At 50.0% G+C, this 24,941-nt stretch overlaps 1 protein-coding gene and 1 long non-coding RNA gene across 3 annotated transcripts; both read right to left on the reverse strand.

Annotated features, from left to right (window-relative positions):
• Positions 1-248: 248 nt before the first annotated feature.
• On the reverse strand, positions 249-5,903 carry LOC144934401 (adenylate cyclase type 1-like). The gene is made up of 3 exons (XM_078860120.1): positions 5,325-5,903; positions 4,076-4,225; positions 249-418 (listed from the first exon to the last, which is right to left on the reverse strand). Exons 1-3 carry the CDS (start codon positions 5,895-5,897, stop codon positions 296-298), a joined length of 846 nt encoding a protein of 281 aa, XP_078716246.1. The 5' UTR covers positions 5,898-5,903; the 3' UTR covers positions 249-295.
• A 128-nt stretch (positions 5,904-6,031) lies between these two features.
• Positions 6,032-24,207, reverse strand: LOC144934402 (uncharacterized). Of its 2 annotated transcripts, none has more exons than XR_013637159.1 (3): positions 24,193-24,207; positions 6,448-6,597; positions 6,032-6,076 (listed from the first exon to the last, which is right to left on the reverse strand). It is a non-coding gene; the product is annotated as an uncharacterized LOC144934402 (long non-coding RNA). The 2 variants fall into 2 exon arrangements; XR_013637158.1 differs by lacking the exon at positions 24,193-24,207 and adding an exon at positions 23,110-23,192.
• Between the last annotated feature and the right edge of the window lie 734 nt (positions 24,208-24,941).

Below are 24,941 nucleotides of genomic sequence, written 5' to 3' on the forward strand. Positions count from 1 at the left end.
GTACCACCGCCTCGCATGTATGGCTTTTCTCCCACGTGTATAATCACTCAACAGAGCTGGCCAAACATCCCAATGTAGGGCCACAGAGCTCAGGCAATTGTTGCCGCTGCCCCTGGCTGCCTTCCCACTCGCCTGCGGTTTTGCTTGCACCTTTTGAATCGAAGTAAACTGTGCGCGTTACAAATTGGCACCTTTCAGGCTTTTTCGTTTTTATATAAAGTTTTGAAAATGTCTATTTCCTGGAAGCTTCAGGGGTAGTCGGAACATCCAGAGCCTGGCAGGGTTGGGGAGGTCTTCACCTGACGTTCTCGTGGCGCTGGATGTACACCTTGTGGAAGATGTGGTTGGGCGGCTTCAGGAAGTCCTGTCGCAGCTCGATGGCAACGTGGCGCGGCAGCAGACTCACCAGCAGCCGCTCCTGTCAGGACAAGGCAGGACAAGTCCACGTCACGCTCGCCGCAGCGTGCGCGACCTTCGCTCTGAGCGGCGGCTACTGCCAAGGGTTAGCCACTCACCCCGATTTTTCCCAGGATTGACCTCTTTACACATATATACAAAAATAAACACACACGCAGTTGCAGAGCACATGCTCAAAGGCCCAAAAGGCCACGTGGCCAGCAACAAGCAGCACTGCCAAGAGTTGTAAGAGGCAAGAATGCGAAACGCGTTTCTTTCATTGGTCAAGGTCACAAGCGGCAGGGAAATGAGACGATGGGATGACTGTTGAAGGTAGCTGATGTCCCTGTGAAATATGAAAATCTTCCCGGGAAATTGAAACTCCCGGTTTTTTGTCAGTTGTATAATAACACACGACGCAAGACAACAGGATACACGCCACTCTCCCCTCTTTTTGGGAGATATTCTTCTTCCCAAGAGGTGTGCTGAAGTTTTGTCAGCATAGGCAAGGGTGGAAGTGGGACCGAATCACTCTGGGAACGCTTATGTGGCAAGCCCATCGAGGCCATTTTTATACCAAAGGTTGAGTGACGCCCATTATAGGGCACATACTGTATCGAGAAAAGCCATGCCTTTGTCATGATATTTTAAGAATTAACAACAAAAATAAGTAGATACTGTGTATATACTGCGTAGTAATTAAACCAATGTCTAGGTCTTCTATTGGCTGGCTGATACAGAGACGTGGTCAGGGCAGTTCAGTCAGAACACAGGAGAGTTCACACTCGCGCGTGGGAACTTTGTAAGAAATAAATAGATGAGTCCTCGATTCCTTCCGGAACGCAGTCACAGGGGTCACATTTACACTCCTGCCACGGCGCCCCAGGGGCCTTCAGGCCCATTTCCACCACTGAGCCGAGGAGGTGGCCACCCTGGTGACTGTACACGCATGGCCGTTCATGCGCTCAGCTTTTCGGCAAGTCGGTTTTTGTTGTTGTTTAAATCACACGACAAAACCAACGTTGACTGCCAACACAAAACCTTCATCAGCAGGAGCCTGACGAGCAAACCAAAATGAACCGCTGCACATCAGCCTCACGAGGTACGCAGACACATCTCAAATCACCCGATCTTGTACAATCTAGGAAGCCAAGCAGGGTTTCGCCTGCATAGTTCTTGAATTGAATGGGCCACCAGCCATGCACGGGCAGGTGTGATAGGCCGTGGGGCTACAAGTTTCCCCGCAGAGGGTCGCGTGTGGCGATGTCTGTAATGCTGTCGTCCCCAAGTCTTCACTCCCACATCTGCACTGGCCCACCTTCGTCAACCCGCGCTGACCAGAGTAGAGAAGTACGAGCAAATAAATCCCCACAACCCCCACGGAGTGGGATGGGGGGGCTCATCTCGCAGTAGGTTAGCAAGGGGTGGTACGAGTACGGAGACTTGGTGTTCTTTGTTACTGGTCGTCTTTGCTTTGATTTTTCTGGGAATAGTTTATCCGATGTTCCCACATTAATGTATATTCCCACGGCCAGCACCATATGCATGTATGTTGAACTTCTTTTGCACCGTACATAGCCAACCTTGCTAATACAAGCCAACCTTGCTAACACAAAAAGCAGTTCTAAAGAAATGAGTTTTCAATCTATATTTAACAGTGCATAGCTCTAGCGACTTCCTAATTCGAAAGGAAGAGCATTCCAGACGGCTGCAGAAGCGCATCTGAAAGCGCGCGATGCGGTTCCCGCCGTCTTCGTTCGATGGCCAGCAGCCAAAAGCCGCTGCTGCGAGGATGACCCGGAGTTCGCGTGATGGTGGTGTATGCACCGATCCCTTCAGAGACGACACAGAGCCTTGTGCTGGTGAGCAACGCAGTGGTTGAGAGTTGGCACAGAATGGCCCCAGCGCCGCTTCACTCGGTCCCTCTCGTGCTGACCACGAGAGGGCGCCGCTCTGGCTGTGTGAAACGAGTCATGGACAACAACGAGTTGACGTGTGCCGCTTTCCTGTCCCCGAGCTAATCTGGACGAAGTCCACGAGGTTTGTTTTCTTTAACATGAGGACTCAATTCGCTTCAGCGAGTGTCAACTCCGCTAAACAGGCCAAAGCCCACCAGCCTCTGCTGATTGGCTCCTCATCGGCAGCATCAACCCCGACACCCCACACCCCCCCCCCCCCACAGTACATCTAAGGCTATCTTTGTCAACACCATGATCATCAGCCTTGGTCAAGTCAATCCACTGCTGAATGAAGGACTCTACAAGCACGCTACCAGCTCTCACGATCCTGCTCTGTAATAAACCACCATATGAGCACGTGCTCACGAGGAAATGTTATCGCTCCATCTGCCCAGTGAATGTGCTCTTGGACCAGTTCCTTGAGATCAATAAGTTGTGATGGTCAGCTGACCAAATCATCGAGATCGTCTCAGTGGCAGTGAAAGGAAAACGCGTGCCGTTATTTTCACGAGGACGTCCACCGAGGAAACGGAGCGATGAAAACAGGTCGCGCGCAGGCGCTCCCCTTAACAGACTCTTGCGGCCTTCACAGCTGCCCGCTCACAGCACTTGCTCTGAGAGTCCGTTCAGGTTACACGGAGGATCTTTGCATTTCATGACATCGCAAGAATGTGAGAGATTGGAGCGGCTCGGGGGATGTAGAGGATTTCATCCAGCAGTGGCTTAACCGTGACCGGAGGCGACGATTCCTACTTTAAATCATCTGCTGTGCAATTCCGCTGGTGTTGTTTTGTCGTGGCTGGGTTCACTGGGCGAGACCACCACACTCCCAACAGCAGGATAAGCTGTTGCACACCGACGAGGCGGCCTGGTAGTAGGAGGAGCCCTTGATCTCCACCGTGCTGGCTCAGCGGCCTGACAGGGGATTAGCCACCTAAAGCCACCACGCAATTTTCTTCACGGGGGAATTGTTTGTTAAACAAACATGAACCCGACGTCCACCCAAAACCTCCACGTAACAACTTTCTAAATTATGACCCTGCCCCTAGCAATTGCGCCAGAATCCCAATTGGGTGAGTATATACTGCGCAAGGGTGAAGCACACATGCAGGACCAACCAACCTGCTAAAAATATTTAAATGGAATTTACATTTAAATGTATGTTGAACTTCTTTCGCACCGTACGTAGCCAACCGTGCTCAACGGAGGTGCGGGCGGGGAAGTGGGGGACAACAAACTAAGCGCAAAACAAATGCACGAAGCCACTTGGATTTCTCGAGAATGGTGCCAAGCGGGCCTGAGCGTGTTGCGTCGTGAAACCAGCGTGTGACCTGTGCGCGAGACGGGTGCGCGACAGGCTGAGGTCGGTTTGAGGGCAATGCGAAGCAAGGATACAGCAGACAAATTAATAATGAGAATAATAACGGTGTGTGGATAGCCAGCGTGAGAACTGTGTGTGTGCATATGAGACCAGTGTGAGATTGGTGTAAGAGTGGAAACGCTAAGTAATGCGTGAGGAAAATATGTGTGAGGCTATTGCGAGTCTGCTGTGCGCAAGACAACTGCGAGTCCGGTATGCGGGAGACCGGCGCGAGTCCGGTGGTGCGGCGTGAGTGCGGTGTACGGTGCAAGTGCAATGGTGCGCTGTGCGGTGTGCGTGGAAGTGCGGTGTACGGTGGGATCACGGTGTACAGTGCGGGTGCGGTATTCATGAGACCGGCCTGTTTCTCGTTCTCATCATCGAGCAGGAGCCGCTGTCGGACGCTCTCCCGCGTGCGCCGGAACATGCTGCGCTGCACGCGCTCCGTGAAGATGCGCACGGCTCCGCCGCAGGCGCACGCGCTCACTAGCAGCACCGCGTTCACCAGCAGCTGTTCACGTGCACGCGCGTGAACAAGTGCGTGCGTGCGTGCGGGGAGAGACAGAGAACGGGGGCGAGGGTCGTGTAAGGTCACAGTCGGAGTGGTGAATGTAGATGTGTGCCAGGTGAGTAGCACACCGCGACGCCGTAGACCGGAGAGAATAAAGGCAGGAAAGGGAAGTATGCGGTTCAGTGTCCACAATACATAATCAACCAATTAAAACTACTGAGGAACAAGCAGTTATCCATGAATTATACATATGTATATAAAGCCTGAGCTCAGGAGACACAATTGAGATGTTGCATAATGGATATGAATTTTCAGTGCCTTTGATATCGAGTTGATGTACACAGTGGGAATAGTATTTATTTTATCCAAATTAATGTCTTTGTTTTTATTATAATCATTAGTATGCACTCAAATGCTTGGAATCCCATTCAATATATTCTGAAGCACATCATTAATGTCTGCAAAAGTAGATGTATTTCCACAAACAATTTAGCTCCACACTAGCAAAACTATGAAGTGAATACACAACAAAAGTTACATTAAATATTAAACGATCGTCGCTCAGGATGTTCAAAATGCTGCCAGTTCTGGCTCAATATACAATTTGGGCAAAATAAAAGTTAAGTACGGTACAAGTTCGCGAATGACATAGGTGTTTTAAACATTGATTTAAGTGAATTACAATTAGCGTGCAATTTAAAAGCAATAAAACAGGGCCTGGGAACCTATGGTCCATGCGGCCCATGAGTTAATTTCATACGGCCCATAGCACATGAGAACTAACGTGTCAAAACAGCCGGCAAACAATATTTCTCGGTCACTGCAAGCATCTTAGCCAGAGTAATCTGGTACTACAGGGACATATTTCGACCTAGGAACTCTGTGTTTCTAATTTTAAATCGTTCAGTCACCTTTTGTTTTTCCGTTTGTCCTGAGCAATCAACACAAACGGTCCTCACGTGATTTATGGCAACTGCAATGTGTGGCCCGTCAATGGTATTTGAAATTGATATTGCACGGTCAGCTAGCAACAGTTATATTGGATGAAGTGCAAAAATTGTATTTAACTCGTTTCATGCAATTGACTACAGCCAGCTACCTTGGGCCAAGCGATCACCGACAAGGAGGCTGCGGTCCACACGATCACCACCAGGTAGGCCACCGCCATTGCGATCCCTCCGAGCAGCACGAGGCGCGAGTGCGCGGGCAGCAGCGTGAGCGTCACGAACGAGACGAGTGCGCCCTGCCATGCGCCCTGCCACGCGCGCACCCGAGCCTCTCCCTGCCGCGGGAACGGGCAGCACGAAAGTGCGAAGGCGAACCCGAGGAGCAGGGCGAATGTCACGACGCACCGCAGCTGCGACCGATGCAGCTGCCTCCTCGTCTTGACGAGTGCCCAGAGTAAGAGGAACGCGGCGCCGAGCACGGAGCTCGAGAAGGCGGCCGCCGCCACCGTCGGCGTGGAGCTCAGCTCCAAGATGGCCACGGCGGCCGAGGCGAGAGCCAGCAACGCTAGGGCCTTGCGCGTCCCCGTCTGATCCAGTCGCAGGTTGTAGTCCTGGAAGAGGCCCTCGAGCTCGGCACAGCCGAAGCCGTCTCCCGGGTCCAGCGCAGCGCGCACGGCCCGTGTAGCTCGGCACCACCTCCACACCAGGCATCTGCGCGTCCCCATGCAGGAAATGTCATCCATCCACGCGCAGCGGTCGCCCCCTCCAGCCTGGTGTGGCTCAATTCGAAAGCCTGGCCCTGATCGTCCGAGTGGCCCGGGAAGAGCCCCTCGGTGGCGAGGGTCCCCAGGAAAGCATCATGACCCTGAGTAGCCCAGGCTTACATCCACGTCTCAGATAACTGCTGAGCATCGGGAAGAGAGTGGCAAATGGCAGGTGGAGGGCACAGAATGAGAAATGTGGGCACGAGGTTGGCACCTCCAGCGCACGGGAGTCACGGGGACTCATCCCATCTCGGTTGCCACGATGGGTTAATATATTTGGTGCTACAAAACATTTTCCATGATCGTGGACATCAGCTTATCTGGAGTGACTTTCTTAAACAATGCCAGAGAAGTCCTTATAATGACACATTGAAAATCTGCACACAGGCATACAGAACCATCACAGCAATGGAGAAAGGATGTGAATGACAGATGGATGGCGAATCATGGAGAATGGATAACAAATCAATGAGGATGGATCACGGATGGCAATTTGTGGATGATGGAGTACCTAGGAGCTGCACCATGGGGTGAGTAATCCGTCTGGTGTCGTAGAGCAGAGGCGACGTGGCCGAGTATCCCAGGCCACACTGTCTCTGAGCACGAGGGCAACAGCTCCTAGATGATCACGACCCTCGGTGAGACTCCTCCGAGTCTGGCACTGGCGATTGCAGAAACAAAGTGCACAGTGAGCTGTTTGGACACACGCATCATGCGTATTTCTCTAGTCTATTAGTATATCGTGTAACCGTGTGTAGTATACGGTGTACCTGTGTGTTGTTTAGTCTACCCCTGTGTATAGTGTAACCGTGTGGAGTGCATGGTGTACAGGCTACATACGGTGCGAAAGAAGATAACAGAGATACGAGCGTTCTTTCTACGACAATTTGCAATAACGAAATTTTGAATTGAGACCCATCTGTTCACAAAATGAGTAACATGTTCATTTTTCGAGCAGAGACCGATCGATAAATATGCGTGCCGTGTTGGGAGGGGGCAACAAGGTGGCCCGCATCTGTTGACCAGCTGTGCTGCGTGCCCCGCGTGTCTCGTGGTGTGGGGGGAGCAGGGCCTCGTGCTGGCACTCTAGTGATAGTTTATCGTCCACCCAAACCAAATCCTGCATCCCTACCAAATCTAGCCGAGATTCTCTCCTTAATCGGAATGGAATCTCCTCATAGGCGACTTCAATATACGTGTTGGTGTCGACTCACCAGTCGAATCAGAACTTCAATCTATCATAAGTCCCTTCGACTTCACCCAACATGTTCAAGGACCCACCCATTGAGGAGGACACACTCTGGACTTGGTGTGTTCTCACGGCTTCCCAACCACCACCTTCTCTGTTACCAATGCTGCCATTTCCGATTGCAATCTAATCTGTCTTGATCTTGATCTACCCCGCCCTGCTCCTCTATTTCCCCTGCTGTGCTCAAACAGTTTTATCCAGTACTCCCCTCACTCAGGAGGTGGACCTCCCAGCCGAAGAGGGTGCCGAATTATACAGTTCAACACTACACAACATTCTCAACCAACTATCTCCACTACAAACACGCACAACCACTGCTCTACTGCCCTCCCCTTGGTACTCCGCTGAACTAAGGGAGAAAATAAATCTCCCCCGAAGGTCAGTGTAAGTGGAGGAAGACTAGCCTCGAAGTGCACTACCAAATCTATAAGGACCAACTCAACATTATTTCACAGGTTGGTTAAATTGTTCAAATCCACCTAGTTAGCCGGTCGCCTGCCACTAACTAACAACAACCCCAGGACCTTGTTTTCCACTGTCCACCAGCTTTTAGTAAGAAAAAATTACCTAACACCCCCTCATCCACTGCCATTTGTAACTCCATTCAAAGGTTCTTTACGAAGAAAATCTACACCATTCGCTCCCACACACACACACTCTGCCATCAATTCCCATACTGCTGGTTGCATCCTCTTCTAGGTTTACAGGCTCTCCATTGTCAGTTTTTACTTCCATCACCAACACTGAACTCATTCATCTTATTGAAGACTCCCGCCCCACTCTCTGCCCACCTGATCCCTTTCCAGCAGACTCCTCCGAGACAACTTCCTGCCAATTATCCCCTTCGTTTTCAGCATTTTTAACCAGTCTCTCAACACGGGCATCATTCCAACCAGTTTCACAACATCTGCTCTCACACCTTTTCCAAAAAATCCTGGCTTAGATCGGGGTGATCTCTCCAACCTTCGCCCCATCTTCAATCTCTCATTTCTTTCAAAAGTCCTTGAACGTGCTGTAGAACACCGCATAACCGCTCATTTGACATCCAAAGACCTTCTGGACCATTTTCAATCAGCCTTCCGAGCGGACCACAGTACGGAAACAGCATTTGTTTCTGGTCGTGAATGACCTTCAGTTGGCTGACAAGGGACTGGTGCACTGGTCTTTCTCGATCTTAGCGCTGCATTTGACTCAATCGATCATGGAATTCTTCTCCATCGTCTTGAAACTTTGATGGGAATTTCAGCACTGATTTGGCTTCACACCTTTTTAACAACCAGAACCCAATGTTTCGCAAAATGGCTTCACATCAACCGTCGATCCAGTTCTGTACGGTGTTCCGCAGGCCTCTGTCCTTGGACCCCTACTTTTTAATATATATTTAACATCTTTGGGTTCACTCATCAAGCATCTTGGACCGACGTATCATTGCTACGCAGACGATACACATAAATATTCCATTTCTCTCCCAAATCCACTAGAGCTGACCTATAACTCACCACCTCACTATCATTAATAAAGTTATGGCTGAATCAGAACTACCTGCAACTCAACATAACCAAAATCAATATTTTACTCAACGGATCTCCAAAACATTTGGTTTCCTATGAGGCGTTTAAACTGGACATTGACAATGTAGCCACTTGTCCCGTGAAAGTGGTTAATAACCCTGACGTGTTTAACTATTTGCTCTCCTTCAATGCACACATTTCCAACGTGGTCCAAATCTCCTTCTTCCACCTTAGAAACATTGCCTGCTTACGCCACATTCTGTCACCTACTGACCTAGAACGAAGAGTGCACACCCCCTTGTCTTCTCTCGTATTGATAATTATATATCTATAGATTGTATATCTCCTTCAATGCACACATTTCTATATATTTACCCAAGAATGTTAGCATGTAACGCGCGTGACATCACTCTACATCGAACAGCCCCCCTCATTAATAATCATGAACAGGTGACGTCCTCCAAATGGACACCCCCCTTATTAATAATAATTAGCGGGTGACGTCACTCTACATGGGGGGGGGGCGAGGCGCCTCCTCCCCCCTCCTCGGCGTCAACTTACAACCCTCACTACAAAGGCAGAACCCTCAAGTCACGCGATCTCCGTAACGCTATTGAGACATAGAAGTAAAAAGGACGTCATGATGAACAAGGGATTATAACCTTAAAATTAAATGTCTGTGTCACCGCGCCCTTACAAATTGCACACGAATGGATGCAATGAATATCATTACGCGGTCTGCTTTTCGCTTGCAAGTTTCAGATTTACTGCAATACACCCGTTCTTGGACGGGTAAAAGGCTAGTCTACAGATAATTATATAGATACTGTAATTATTTAGATAATTATCTCTCGTATTATAATTATTGGCAACGCTCTGTTACTCGGGGTTATAACCAAGGTCTTGGGTCGACTGCAGTTGGTTCAGAATGCGGCCGCCAGGATGCTCACGCGAACCTCATTCCGTGAGCACATTATACCCCTATAATAACATTATACCCCTATAATAACATGATACCCCTATAATAACATCTCTGCATTGGCTTCCGATAAAAATTTAGGGTCCAATTTTACGTTTTGCTGCTAACATACAAGGGCCTTAAATGGCCTTGCACCATTTTACATTCCACAGCTGATTCACTCGCACGTGCCGTCACGACCTCTACGATCCCCTCATTATATCTGCTCCACGTGTCGAAAGCTAGAGTCTGCACCTGGGGTGATCGGGCCGTTGCATGCGCTGCGCCAAGACGATGGAATGCCTTGCCACCTGTGGTGAGACAGCGAGGTCAATCCCCTTGTTTCGGTCTTCCCTAACGACTCACCTGTTTCGCCTGGCCTACACTTCAAATGTATGACCAGTGGACTCTGCACTGTAGTCCATGGGCCCAGACCAAAAAAATCGCTTATTGGTACCACCTGAGTTGGCAAAGTCTAGTAATGATTTTTGTAATCCTCCATGTGTGTGGGCCATATTCTGATATGATAACCTCTGCGGAGTGGCAGCTTAGTTGTAGTTACCATGACTTTTATACCCATACCCTATGACAGGCATCCGGAACGATGTAATGGGCATTATTACTGAAAAACTACCTAGACCAAAGCCAGTTAGGTCACAAACTGGTCTTGATTGGTTTAAATACACAATGAAAACACAGGATAATAAGGAATACCATAGTGAGGTAAAGAATTACTTCTATATTAGAAACATTGACATTCACATATATTTAGTCAATGATACATGTAATCCCATGTATATTGTTAGTGATGGGTATATGTGAAGAAGGTAACATTATCGTTATCAAGCTCTGTGTGTACTTATATGGTGTTAACAAGGGTAACCAAGTCCAGAATCAATGTATACTGCTACTACCACTGTAATACCATCAGAATCACCAACCTGTGTCACTCATGAAACTGCTCGTCGAACTTGTCATCTGACTCCCCGAGTTCAAAGTCAGGTTCTGGATCATCCTGCAGTTTTTGGTTACTGCAGGTCTGTAACCTGCACATGTCTGTGCATGTCAGTCCATTTGACAGGCACGTGCAGCTTGGCATTTTGCATGAACGCACACACTTGCATGCGAGCAGTTCCAAGACCACATCTGGTGCGGGTGGGGAGCACATCCAGTAAATGGCCAGCTTGCCATCATCGTCTGTCCATCCATACTCAGTAGGGCTTGGCACCATAGCCTGCAGACAGCACTTCCAGATTGCTGCCTGATAGTTGGCTCGTTGAACATGCATGAAGAGTCAGTCTCTACATGGTGGCAGCTGGCTGGACTCAACTTATCCCCTTTTGGTTTCAGATGAGCTGGTCGTGCAGTTCGTTCACCTCACCAGTGCTGTTATTAGCAACATACATGCGACAGGTGAACTGCTCAATTTTCTGGAACAGCTCATCACTCACATTCCATGACTGCCCCAGTCGACTGAAAGTATCTTGGCAGGAAGTGTCCTTTCTCACCATCTTCAGGGCATTCAGCTTCCCTCGACCGGCGAATGCACTGACAGTGGCGCAACCTGTGACGGCGTGTAAGCCAATTAGGCTGTCACAGATGCTGTCTCCAAGTGACCTTGCCAGTTTGCTGATATCGACAAACCGTGTGCGGTTCTGTGTCCCCCTCTTCTGGTCGATGGGACAGGTGATGTCCTTCTGGAAGCCAAGACAAAGCACCATGACATCAGTGTCCTCAGCTGTGATGATAACTGCCTTTGAGCCCACATTTGCTGCATGAAATGCATGCATGAGCAGACGGGTGTCAGCTTCTTGTTGCGTGGAGTGCAGCTCTGCTACTTACTCACACTGATCTTCTGTCAACTTGTAGCAGGTTTCCTCACACGTCATGTACAACACCTTGCCATGCAGCATCTCTCTGTATCGTGGGAGTTTCCACTCTGCCACCAGAAACTTGAGGAGACTGGTCTTGTTGGAGGGACTGCACAGAAATTTCCTTCACTGCTGGACGTGGTGTCCCCCTGCAAGGTTCTTGTACTGGAGAGTGGTGTCTACACCCCGGTTCAGTCGTTCAGCATCTTTGATCGAAGTCTGTCGGCAGACATCAAAAACAACATCACTCCTCTCACTCTGTGCCCCCTCGTGGAGGACCTGGTTCAAGGCTGACTCTGCCACGTGTGCAAAGGTTATGTTGTTGCCATTCATTTTTTGGACCAGGCTCATTCCATCAATGATGGCAGTAGATGGGGTTGGGATGTCTTCTGCAGGAGACACATTCTTTTCAAGCTCTCTGGCAAGTGCAGCCTTGTTTGTTTTTCGTAGGGACCCATCAGCATTTGCCAGTGGTCATGGCAGTGGGCCCAGTGGGTGGGCAAGGACATCCTTCATATTCACCTTCCTGCTTTCAGCCACCAGGATCATGTGGCTGAACAGGGTTTTATGTGCCTTCAGAACCACATCCTGTGCTTTCTTTCCATGTGCTGTTTTTGTGCTGATATTGGAAAATATCTTCAGACTTTGCTTGGTCATCTTGTCGTGGAATTTCACAGATGGTGGGTCCTCAGCTCACCTTGTTTGCTTGAATACCTGGTAGGCCTATTCTCCTATCTCAAGAGCTCTCAAGAGATCCCTGCTAATATCAGGTGGAGCCATGGTGCCAGTGGAGAGGCTAACCAGATCTGTCTCATCAGGGGACATAGGATTGATCCAGTTATTGTCTATAAGGTCAATGAGAGACTGGACGTCTGCTTCATCTCTCCTGATCCTTGGACCCTGTAGATCTGGATGGGACAGTTTGGACCTGCCTTGACCTATCAGGTATCTCAGCTGTCTGAGATACATGCTTCTGTACTCAGCTGCTAGGTAATATTTGGTCACGGCTCCTGGCTCCAAGCTGAATCCCTTTGTCCCTCCAGCTGTCTGGGTGTCTTTGTTCACCTTTTCTTCTATAGCTTGGTCAACAGGAATTCGGCCAAAAGGATTGGTGGAGCCCAGTTGAACTGAGAAGCCTCCTTCCATTAATTCCGTGTACAAATCTGGGTGTGTGATGGGCAGCTGAGACATCTGGGCGTAGAAGTAGGGGAGGTAGCGTGCACAATTCATCCTATCATAAGTGTCTTGCCTCACGGCAGATGTGGAGCGTGCGTTCACAGGAAGTTCCTGTTTTTTGATGCTAATGTTGGTCACGTGACCAGGAAGTGACGATGTTAGATTTCCACTGTACCACGCAGGCGTCAGCCATTACACAGATAAGTCAAGATGGCGGCACGCAACGCATCTCAGTGAGACCACAGCCGCACTTGTCCATTGTGGGAGCTTAAGAAGCATTATCTGTAAGTTGTTTATATTCCTATAATATTGGAAATGCTGTTGTAATGTTGGAATGACCGTTATAGCAATGTAAATGCCTTTATGGTGCCGTTAAGTTGTTGTAGTAAATACGAGGCCTAGTTAGTAACGAAGCCTGTGACTTTCCTTATTGTGGATGTTACTTGTGATTTAGTAGGTCGAGTCAGACTTGTGCCTATGTTGCGATCCTGAGAGTGATGACGAAGTATCTCATCCACAATTTAGTGTTAAGTGTAATGCTGTACATTTGGGGTGCAGTGGGATGAATACACTATGTGACTGTATGCAACGCACCAGCTTGTGCCTTTGTCTAGTTGTTCAGGGGTAATGTGGGGGCCTGGTCCTTCCAGGATCTATTGTTATCTGAGACAATGTTCTGATGCTGTGGTGTTCATTGTGTGGGTGTTTCCGAATTATAACAGATGCTGTATCTGTGTTTTCTCACCAGTTTTACCTGTTACAATCAATAAATGACGATCGGAGTTGGACGGTCATCCTGGCTCCGAGGGTTTATTGAACACATGGTTATCTACTCGACTAGCGGTGCAACGCAGCGCACGGCGAGGCCGAGATAGTAAAAATATATTCTTCCTGAAGCTCCCAACCAGTGCTGCAGCCAGCTCTCTGCAGCCAAGTAAAAAGATACACTTCTTAAAAGCTCCCAAGAAGTCCTGAAGCCAGCTCTGCAGCCAGCCCTGCAGCCAGCTCTGCAGCCAGCTCTGCAGCCAGCCCTGCAGCCAGCTCTGCAGCCAGCCCTGCAGTCAACTCTGCAGCCAGCTCTGCAGCCAGCCCTGCAGTCAGCCTGCAACAAGCAAGGAGCTCTGCAACGAGTCTACATTAAAATCGTGCTGCAAACATCGCAGCATGGAAGGCCACAGTTCAGCAGGGAGAGATGCTGAAGAAGGTGAACCAAGCAATCCAGGATCTCCCATCCTGCCTCAAGAGGACCAAGGGAGTTCAAGGCCCCAGAGGGAGGTCAGGTTGACGCAACGGGCCTTGGAAAGCTATGAGGCTGAGAAACAGGACCTGGATGCCAGGATACAACGGGCATGGGACCGGGTCGAAGCAGATTTATCTGAAGCTTCAAACGCCTCAGACACAGTGGTCTCAATTCAGTGGGCCATCCAGCGAGTGAAGGTGAGCAGCTCAAGCTACAAGCTCCTGGCAAATAAATACATATCCCTCCTGACGAAGATGAAAACAGATTAGGGCATTGAGGGAGTGCGCACGCAAGAGCACTTCCTCGAACTGCTCGATGATAATGTGCAGGCAGTGATACAAGATGCAATGGACCGTGTGGATGGCTTAAGAGAGACAGGATCTCAGCACTCCATCTCATCCAGGTCCACCACAAGATCTAAAGCCTCAGCACACTCAAAGACATCTTCTACTAGTATGGCAGCAGCTCAGGCACGCGCAGCAGCAGAAGCAGCAAACGCCCGTATTGCCTACATGGCTGAAGAGGAAGCCATTCTAATTGAAAAGGCTTGCATACAAGAAGAAGGGAGTACATTAGCAGCCACTGCCGCACGGAAGAAAGCAGAGCTTGAAGAGCAAGAGCGTATATTAGTGGCTACTGCCGCACGGAAGAAAGAAGAGCTTGAAGAGCAAGAGAGTATATTAGTGGCTACTGCCACACGGAAGAAAATTGAGCTGGATGCTAAGTTAAGCACCCTACAACTCAAAAGGGAAGCAGCTGCTGCAAGGGCCCAGGCAGAGGTGCTCGAAGCAGCAGCCAACCTGGATAAGGAAGAGAATTGGAGTGAGTTTGGCACGCAGATACCTGTCAAGGACCGTGATCAACTCACCAGAAAAAATATTTTGGACTGGTCTGAACAATGCATCAATGCTCCTCCACCAAACCATACTGAACAAATGGTGGACGTTCAGGCTTCGCCATCTCCACACCGAATGAACATGAATGCTGACTACGGGAATGATGGGAATGCATATCCTGCCCTGAGAGTTAGTCGCCGACTCAGCGTCGCGCATATGGGGTCAGACGTGGATGCACCAAGTCAGACCCACATTCCAGACAGTCACATAAGGGGATCCAACCAACGTGATCGAAACCCTTTGGGCCCACAGTCCAACGCCATCGCAAATGACGGCATGCTAGGCAATACAGCCAATAATGCCGCCTCACAAGCGCCAGTATGGACACACCCTGGATCAGCAGGACTAGGAGACTTTGCTAGGTACCTGGCTCACCGCGAACTAATCAACACAGGACTCGTTAAGTTTGATGACCACTCTGAGAACTATCGAGCCTGGAGATCTACCTTCAGGAATGCAATCCGAAATGCAGACATCTCTGCAAGTGAAGAACTCGACCTGTTGGTGAAATGGTTAGGAAATGAATCTGCAGAGTACGCAAAGAGGATCCGGTCAGCAAACATTGACGACCCCGCCTCAAGCCTGCATGCGGTGTGGGAGAGGCTCGAGGAGTGCTATGGTAGCCCAGAAACCATTGAGAAGGCTCTCTTCAAGAAGTTGCAGAACTTTCCAAAAATCTCTGGTCGAGACAATAAAAGGTTACGGGAGCTTGGAGATCTTTTGATGGAGCTTGAATCAGCCCAGGCTGATCCCTACTTACCAGGTCTCATTTTCTTGAATACCTACCATGGCGTGAACCCCATCGTAGAGAAATTGCCATTTGACGTGCAGGAAAAATGGAGAACAGCGGGTTCAAGATACAAGTCAGAGCATCAGGTTGCATTCCCCCCATTCTCTTTTTTCTCAAAGTTTATCCGCAACCTGGCTAAGACTAGAAATGACCCGAGTTTCATGTTTGGCACCACGGGGATTTCCAGTCCAGATCTCCCAAAAATGGAAAGGACAACGGCGAAACGAGGAACAGCGAGAGTGCCAATTTCCGTACACAAGACTGAGGTCTCTCCTGCGACATTCGCAAACTCCGTCCAGGCAACCACCACAAAGAAAAAGATAGAGGATCCAGAGAAGCAATGCCCATTGCATGATAAACCTCACTCCCTCCAGAAATGCCGTGAGTTCAGGAGGAAGCCATTGGAAGAGCGGAAGAACATGCTGAAAGAATTTGGAGTGTGCTTCAAATGCTGTGCTTCTACAAACCACCTTGCAAGGAATTGCAAGGCAGATATCAAGTGCGAGGAATGTGGCAGCGACAAACACGCAACTGCTCTGCACACATTTTACTCGAAACCCAGTAGCACTAAGGCTTCCGATCCCGAAGCAGAGCGCGGCGGGGAGCAAGGCGAGACCGCTGCACTCACTTCGTCAATCACAACCAAATGCACAGAAGTCTGTGGAGAAGGCTTCAAAGGAAGATCTTGCTCAAAGATATGCCTCGTCCGAGTCTATCCCAAAGGACATCCTGAAAAGGCAGTAAGGATGTACGCTATAATGGACGACCAGAGCAACAGGTCTTTGGCAAGGTCAGAGTTCTTTGATCAGCTAAGTGTAGGTGGGAATTCCTTTCCATACACGCTCAGAACATGCTCAGGACTGATGGAGACAGCGGGAAGAAGAGCGAGCGGCCTCATGGTGGAAACCATAGATAGCACCATGAAGCTAGCCCTTCCTACGGTGACAGAGTGCCACGAGATACCGGACGACAGGAGTGAGATTCCCACGCCCGAAGTTGCACGTCACCACCCACACCTGAAACCCATAGCAGAGTTCTTCCCGCCATTGGATCACGCGGCACAGATTTTACTTCTGCTCGGCAGGGACATGCTGAGAGTCCACAAGGTTCGTAACCAACGCAATGGACCTCACGACGCTCCCTATGCCCAGAGACTCCACCTAGGATGGGTCATCGTAGGTGACGTTTGTCTGAAGGGAATACACAAACCAGACCACATTAGCACATTCAGAACGAGTGTGCTCACGAATGGACGCACGTCGCTCTTCAAACCGTGCCCCAACCACTTCACGCTGAAAGAGGAACTCAGCGAGAGAAGTCAAGGCTGTACCGTGCAGACTTACGAAGAAACCACCATGACTTCGCTTGTGCATCCACCGTCTTCGTTGGAGTTTGTTCCTCCACGTTTCTCCAAGCCAGTCCTGACTGACGGGAAGAAGACTAAGGTGAAGCCGCTGCTCGTCGCTCTGCTGGTGGTCGTGGCGGTGGTCGCTGTGACCGTGGCCTCTCCGTTCCTCGACTCGGAGCTATCGTCCGAGTGGGAATTCTGGAAGGAGTTCCACGGCAAGGCCCCACAACCGGAACATACCATCTCAAGGCTCGAGCTGTGTGGAGCCATTCTTGCTACAGAGGTGGCGGAACTGATCTTAAACGAATTTGACGTCAAACTGGACGCGGTCAAGTTCTACACGGACAGTAAGGTCGTACTAGGCTACATAAACAACCAAACCAGAAGGTTCTACACCTACATCAGCAACCGGGTGGAGCGCATCAGGAGATCGACGCAGCCGGAGCAATGGAATTACGTTCCAACTGACCAGAATCCAGCAGATCTCGCAATTAGGTCCGTCCCTGCATCTCTGCTGAATCAAACCATCTGGCTGACAGGTCCAGCGTTCCTGTTACGACGTGACATTGGCCCATGTACTACCAAGGAGACCTTTGGACTCTTAGAGCCCGAGTCCGACAAGGAGATTCGTCCTCTAGTGACAACTTTCGTAACAAATGTGCGACCGAAAAGTCCACTGAGTCCACACCATTTTGAACATTTCTCGAAATGGACGACGCTCGTGCGAGTGATAGCACATTTAACGCATATCGCAGACTGCTTCCATCGCCCGATGAGAAGCACCACTGGTAGCTGCAATGGATGGCAATACTGCACAGTGCTACGCACTGAAGAAGAGCTTTCCAGAGCAAGGAAATCAATCTTCCGCTGTGTGCAACAGGCAGCTTATGCAAGTGAGATCAAGGCCATTAACAAGGGAGAAGACCTTCCTAGGGTCAGCATCCTCAGGAAGCTAAACCCCGGGATGGACAAAGACGACTTGCTCAGGATCGGTGGTCGGCTAGGGAATGCAAAATTAGATGAGAATGAACGAAACCCCCTCATAATCCCAAGCCAGAGCCACATCGCAATCTTACTCGTGCGCCACTACCACGAGAAGGTCAAACACCAAGGTCGGCACTTCACAGAAGGAGCAATCCGATCTGCAGGGCTGTGGATCGTTGGAGCAAAGAGGTGCATCGCCAGCACAATCCACAAGTGTATCCGGTGTCGCAAGCTACGTGGAAAACAGGAAGAACAGAAAATGGCAGACCTCCCAGCCGATCGACTCAGTGTGGAACCTCCCTTCACCTCTGTAGGGATTGACGTGTTCGGACCGTGGACAGTCATCTCCCACCGCACCAGAGGAGGGCTCGCGAACAGCAAACGTTGGGCAGTGCTGTTCACCTGTACGAGTACACGAGCAGTGCACATCGAAGTCATCGAGTCCATGGACTCTTCGAGCTTTATAAATGCACTCCGGAGGTTCTTCACCATCAGAGGGCCAGCCAAGCAACTCCGTTCTGATTGTGGAACCAATTTCATAGGAGCATGTAAAGAGCTTAAGATCAATACGGAGAATGTCGAAGATTATTCTGTCAGGAAATACCTTGGTGACCAAGGCTGCACATGGATCTTCAATCCTCCCCACTCTTCGCACATGGGTGGAGCCTGGGAACGCATGATCGGGATTGCTCGACGCATTCTCGACTCCATGCTATGTGATGTCGGGTCCACACGGCTCTCTCACGAGGTCTTGACCACTCTCATGGCCGAGGTCTCAGCCATAATTAACTCAAGACGCCTGATCCCCGTCTCAACCGACCCGGAGTCACCATTCATCTTGACTCCTGCTACACTTCTTACCCAGAAGACAGATGTGCTCACAGCACCTACCGAGGAGGCCAGCACTGCAGACCTCTACAGACGTCAATGGAGACAAGTGCAGAGCTTCGCGAACACGTTCTGGCGTCGCTGGAAAAACGAGTACCTTACGACACTCCAAGTGCGCAACAAGTGGCAGTCTAATAGACCAGACATCCAAGAAGGCGACCTCGTCCTACTGAAGGACAAACAAGCCAAACGGAATGAGTGGCCAATGGGCCGCATCCTCAAGTCGATTCCAAGTGCCGATGGAAAAGTTCGAAAGGTCGAGGTTATGATTGCGAAGCAAGGTGTCACAAGAACTTTCATCAGGCCCATAGTCGAGATAGTACTACTTCTCTCTCGCAAAGATATGGACAAATAAGTCGACCCGTTGAAGTTGTTATACACTTGTTTATGAGATAGGAAATAAATGTTGGTATCTCCTAGATACCAGATGGGGAGTGTCTTGCCTCACGGCAGATGTGGAGCGTGCGTTCACAGGAAGTTCCTGTTTTTTTATGCTAATGTTGGTCACGTGACCAGGAAGTGACGATGTTAGATTTCCACTGTACCACGCAGGCGTCAGCCATTACACAGATAAGTCAAGATGGCGGCACGCATCGCATCTCAGTGAGACCACAGCCGCACTTGTCCATTGTGGGAGCTTAAGAAGCATTATCTGTAAGTTGTTTATATTCCTATAATATTGGAAATGCTGTTGTAATGTTAGAATGACCGTTATAGCAATGTAAATGCCTTTATGGTGCCGTTAAGTTGTTGTAGTAAATACGAGGCCTAGTTAGTAACGAAGCCTGTGACTTTCCTTATTGTGGATGTTACTTGTGATTTAGTAGGTCGAGTCAGACTTGTGCCTATGTTGCGATCCTGAGAGTGATGACGAAGTATCTCATCCACAGTTTAGTGTTAAGTGTAATGCTGTACATTTGGGGTGCAGTGGGATGAATACACTATGTGACTGTATGCAACGCACCAGCTTGTGCCTTTGTCTAGTTGTTCAGGGGTAATGTGGGGGCCTGGTCCTTCCAGGATCTATTGTTATCTGAGACAATGTTCTGATGCTGTGGTGTTCATTGTGTGGGTGTTTCCGAATTATAACAGATGCTGTATCTGTGTTTTCTCACCAGTTTTACCTGTTACAATCAATAAATGACGATCGGAGTTGGACGGTCATCCTGGCTCCGAGGGTTTATTGAACACATGGTTATCTACTCGACTAGCGGTGCAACGCAGCGCAGGGCGAGGCCGAGATAATAAGCTTGCCTAATGCAGCATCCAGTCTCCCTCCCTAGATGCTCGGATGAGCCCCAACAAGATTCCAACCATGTCCAAATAGGATAACAAAGTTAATGGTAATAATTGTGTGCATGTTATGAAAGTTTACAATTTATAGAAGCAAAATATAAAAAACATAAAAATTGACAAACTGAACAAAAATCATAATTTTTGCCAGTAGTTCCTGGCCTTAACTAATAATCTTAACAGGTACATTAACAATACATTGAGGGTAAAGTTAGGACTTTAGATTTCTTCACTGAACAGAAATAATACAGAACCACCAGTACTTGCGTCACCTGCCAGGAAATGATCATGAGCAAACAAGCTGCTAGAAACAGAAGGGAAACAGACAGTGCCAATCTATTCCAGACTTACCTAAGTCACTGAAATTGAAGAACAAGCGTGAATAAATGCAAGAACATTTATGAAATACATGCCTTGGGGACAAACACCCATTTATTTATTTATTGTCTTCATTAACAGCAGAGGTGTTGAAATGTTTTATTTGAATCGTCCGGGCAAATAGGCGTGATTGCGATAGGTGTAAAAACAGGTTTCCTGCGAGAAAAAATAAACAGCTGCTCATTTGGAAAGGTGATCACGTGTTATTTTACTTCTGTTGGTGTCACAAATAAAATAGCACCATTGAAGTTTTGTCACCTTGGGTGGTGCCGATAGCTGGTCTGGCCCAACGACTACTATTCATATTTCCTAGCTTCGTGCATGTTGCACTGAAATCCTCGTATGAATTCCGCCTGCTAAATGTAAATTATGATTATGGATGGGTGGGTGGGTGGCGGGAGGCGAGCGACGGTAGCGGTTAGCGTGCGGCACTGCGAACCCGGCGACGCGAGTTCGATTCCTGCTCACGGCCAACACCAGGTGACGATTATCTGAACTGGTCCTGGGCCTCCGCGAGGTCGACTCAACCTCAAATGAGTACCTGGTGCGGTGTGTAAACATCGCCACTCGGGACAAAAAGGCGGCCGGGTGTGATGCTGGCCACCCACCCCCTCGAGTGCCGGCCTTCATAGGTGCTCGCTAACAGCACTCGTTACCCAACAGTCTCTTAAGGCTGTACGGGGGATCTTGCACTGTGGTTCTTCATGTGTGGTAAGCGTTACACTTGATGATGTATTACTTTATTTAATCAATATTTGCATTTTTCACGTTTAAAATATTATTCAAGTGTGGAACATTCCGGGTTTGAAGCGTAGCTTAGCTTTTAACTTGGAGGTAAGTGGGAAAACGATGATTGTTTAACGAGATTTTGCTTCCTGAGAAATGTCCGCGGAAGGGTTCTCGCTCGTTTAGCGAGATATATTCTTGTACCCGTGAGAATAGTGTAGTGTGGCCGTGTAGTGTATAGTGTAGAGTACCCGTGTAGTGTATAGTGTACCCGTGTAGTGTATAGTGTACTCGTGTGTAGTGTATAGTGTACTCGTGTGTAGTGTATAGTGTACTCGTGTGTAGTGTATAGTGTACTCGTGTGTAGTGTAGTGTAAAGTGTACCCGTGTGTAGTGTATAGTGTAGTGTACCCGTGTAGTGTATAGTGTACCCGTGAGAATAGTGTAGTGTGGCCGCGTGTCGTTTATAGTGTAGTGTACCCGTGTAGTGTGTAGTGTACCCGTGTAGTGTATAGTGTACCCGTGTAGTGTATAGTGTACCCGTGAGAATAGTGTAGTGTGGCCGCGTGTCATTTATAATGTAGTGTACCCGTGTAGTGTATAGTGTACCCGTGTAGTGTATAGTGTACCCGTGTAGTGTATAGTGTACTCGTGTGTAGTGTATAATGTACTCGTGTGTAGTGTATAGTGTACCCGTGTGTAGTGTAGAGTGTACTCGTGTGTAGTGTATAGTGTACTCGTGTGTAGTGTAGAGTATAGTGTAGTGTAGAGTGTACCCGTGTGTAGTGTATAGTGTAGTGTAGAGTGTACCCGTGTGTAGTGTACCCGTGTAGTGTATAGTGTACCCGTGAGAATAGTGTAGTGTGGCCGCCTGTCGTTTATAGTGTAGTGTACCCGTGTAGTGTATAGTGTACCCGTGTAGTGTATAGTGTACCCGTGAGAATAGTGTAGTGTGGCCGTGTGTCGTTTATAGTGTAGTGTACCCGTGTAGTGTATAGTGTACCCGTGTAGTGTATAGTGTACTCGTGTGTAGTGTAGAGTGTACTCGTGTGTAGTGTATAGTGTACTCGTTTGTAGAGTATAGTGTAGTGTAGAGTGTACCCGTGAGTAGAGGAGCACACACGCGCACTGTCTCCAAGCCGTGTGGGCGACAGGGCACGAGCGGTATCAGTATATTTTTAGTTCGGGATCACTGCGCTTAACTGGCGCCAACAACAACGCGAAGCCCGGTTGCAGCTTGCGCGTCAATTGAAGGCATCAGTGCACGGCGGATTAGCGCATTACTTAATCGAGACCTCGTTGGAAAGGCTTAATTATGCGAGTGATTAATTGGTGAAATGGCACGCGTGTCACAAAGCACCCAATGTTGTAAGGGGGGGGCGAGGCGGTGGGCGAGGGGTCGAGACGCACGGGGCGACAGGGAGAAGCGGAGAGACACGGGGAGACAAAGGCGGCATGGCTGTCGCCGTCTTTCGTGCGCGTCCCGTGCGTCACAACAACGTGGCAGGCAAATCATCGACGCGGCGGTGAGTGCTGTTGCCGGGTAACGGCGTGATGTATTTCTGGCAGTATGTGTTGAAGGTGGATGAGACAGCGATGATGAGTGCACGAGTCGTAATGAGGTGACAAGGGACAAGCAGGCGATGAGTGACGAGGTGGTTTTGTGATGACACTCAAATTTGATGCGATTGCGCGTATTAATCGACGACGCGCGCCACTGATGGTGATCAGCTGATGACGAGCGGGGGGATGAGGTAGCGAATGAAGAGTGGTGACGACGACGAGCCCGCTGGGCTCCCAACGCGGCGCACGTGGCCCGAGTGTGGGCCATGAGCGCGGCGAGGCCCTGGTGCAACCGCCGGTACCTGTGGTGCCAGGGGTAGGTGGGGGTGGGCTGCGTCCACCGCTCATCGTTCCACGCAGCCCCGGGGTACTCACGCGATTCCCCCACCCCCCACCTCCCCCCCGGGCTGGCTTCTCGTTGATTACGTGATACAGACTTGAGGATTAACTCGAATTGAGGGATTATGCGCGGGACCCGGGGGCACAAGAGACGCGCGATGACTGCCCTAGCGCACAGGGTTACTGCACGTCCCTTCCACGCGCTCCCACGGACGATGGCTACATGAGCTCGGTCAACGTAGATCCCACCGCGTGTCTTGTCTAAAAACGCCTACACGGACAAATCCAGGGACAAATCCGCGGTCGAAAATGTGCACCGATCTCGAAAGCCAAGCGGGTTCGAGACTGGAAAGTGCTTGGGTGGACGATCACTATGCACAGACAGGTTATATTGCAGCAACATCAATTGGGTGTACTGTACTTCTACCCTTCCACGTCTATGCGCCCCTCTTTCAACCCGCACTGGCCGGCGTGGTGGATAAGCGCGCTCGAATAAACCCGCGCGGCTTGGGTGAAGGCCGCCATCCAGCAGAGGAACGACTAAGGGGGCTGTCCACACAAAACAATAGGCACGCCACTCGCAAGCGTGTGCGCGTCTTAATTAGCAAGGGCATAGCTCATCGGAAATGCCAATTCCCTCTTGGCGAAAGGAGAGACGCGGTTGTGGCATTTCACTGAAGCCGAGCAACACGCGCGCGGGGACACCGCGACGATCTCACTCGCGTACGCAGGCGGAGGATGAGGAGACGGCGGTATACATCCACGACGCAGCTGCTACATGGAAGAGTACTTACGGAGCTCCGCTCGACGCCGCATTCCACTCACGCTCGCTGGCGCGTCTCGGGAGACGCTGCGCCCCGTGTTGGCGCGGCGGAGCGCGTAATTGGGGTTCGTTTGGTCAAGAGCCCACGCGTCTTCACAACGCGTCCACACAGCTCCCCATCATCCAGTTCCCTGGCTCAGCGGCGTGTCTCAGCTTCTCAGCTCTCGTACAGCTCGGTCCCCAAGCACAATTCCACCCCCTAAACAACAACCCAGCTCCTTACCCAGCTCCCGCTCAGCCCTGCTTCCTGGAATCAACTCGGCACGAAGCCTGCTCGGCTACGCAGCAGCACACCCCTCCCCAGCTGACCAGCTCAACCTCTTGGGCTTCTCCAGCCAGAGCTCCCAGTTATCAGTGTCGAAGCGCCGTGATCGACATCACTTTCCCCACGTGAATCTCACGGCGCAGGGCGCAGCAACCACCAGGAGGCGACTCCTCCTCCTCCGCATCACCTCTCGCGCTCATCACTGGGATCACGAGGCACGGGGGAGCAGAGTGAAGTTCTTCAGACTACAATAAATGGATTGTTTGATTCAGGAGTGGCGGGGGGGAATTGCCCGAGTTCAAAAACTGAGGGCCTCGGAGCGCCTCCCCGTGGGTCCGAGTGTTGGCTTCTTCAGTTCTTCTTCTTCATTGAGGCGGCCTCGGTGCGCGCAGAGTCCCCACGGAAGTGAAATGGAGGACTGCGATGGTCGTCGCTGAAGCGGTGCGCTCGTCGTTATCGGGAGGATCGTGATCGTTACTGATATACTTATTCACGGCCGAGAATGACCCCCCCACCAACTCAATCACGCGCGTCACAACGAGCCGACGCGTCGTTCCGCGTACGTTAAAGCAGCAGGTCTCTTCCACGATGAAGACTTCGGCTTAGTGAACATGTGGCCTTTGGAATAAATGTACACAGGTATTCCGCTCGCTGCTAAACACACAAGTTCGGTGTCGGCGCAAACCCAGACACGACGCAACTTTCGG

This window comes from Lampetra fluviatilis, chromosome 10, assembly GCF_964198595.1.
Source record: "Lampetra fluviatilis chromosome 10, kcLamFluv1.1, whole genome shotgun sequence".
Lineage (NCBI taxonomy): Eukaryota > Metazoa > Chordata > Hyperoartia > Petromyzontiformes > Petromyzontidae > Lampetra > Lampetra fluviatilis.

Bases quoted from the DNA above. Each gene is read 5' to 3' on its own strand.
- LOC144934401 (XM_078860120.1), bottom strand. From the start codon at position 5,897: ATGGGGACGCGCAGATGCCTGGTGTGGAGGTGGTGCCGAGCTACACGG. The intron at 4,226-5,324 runs GTAGCTGGCTGT...GCACGTGAACAG, and splicing joins CGGTGATCGCTTGGCCCAAG to CTGCTGGTGAACGCGGTGCT. The intron at 419-4,075 runs GCCGGTCTCATG...TTGTCCTGACAG, and splicing joins ATGATGAGAACGAGAAACAG to GAGCGGCTGCTGGTGAGTCT.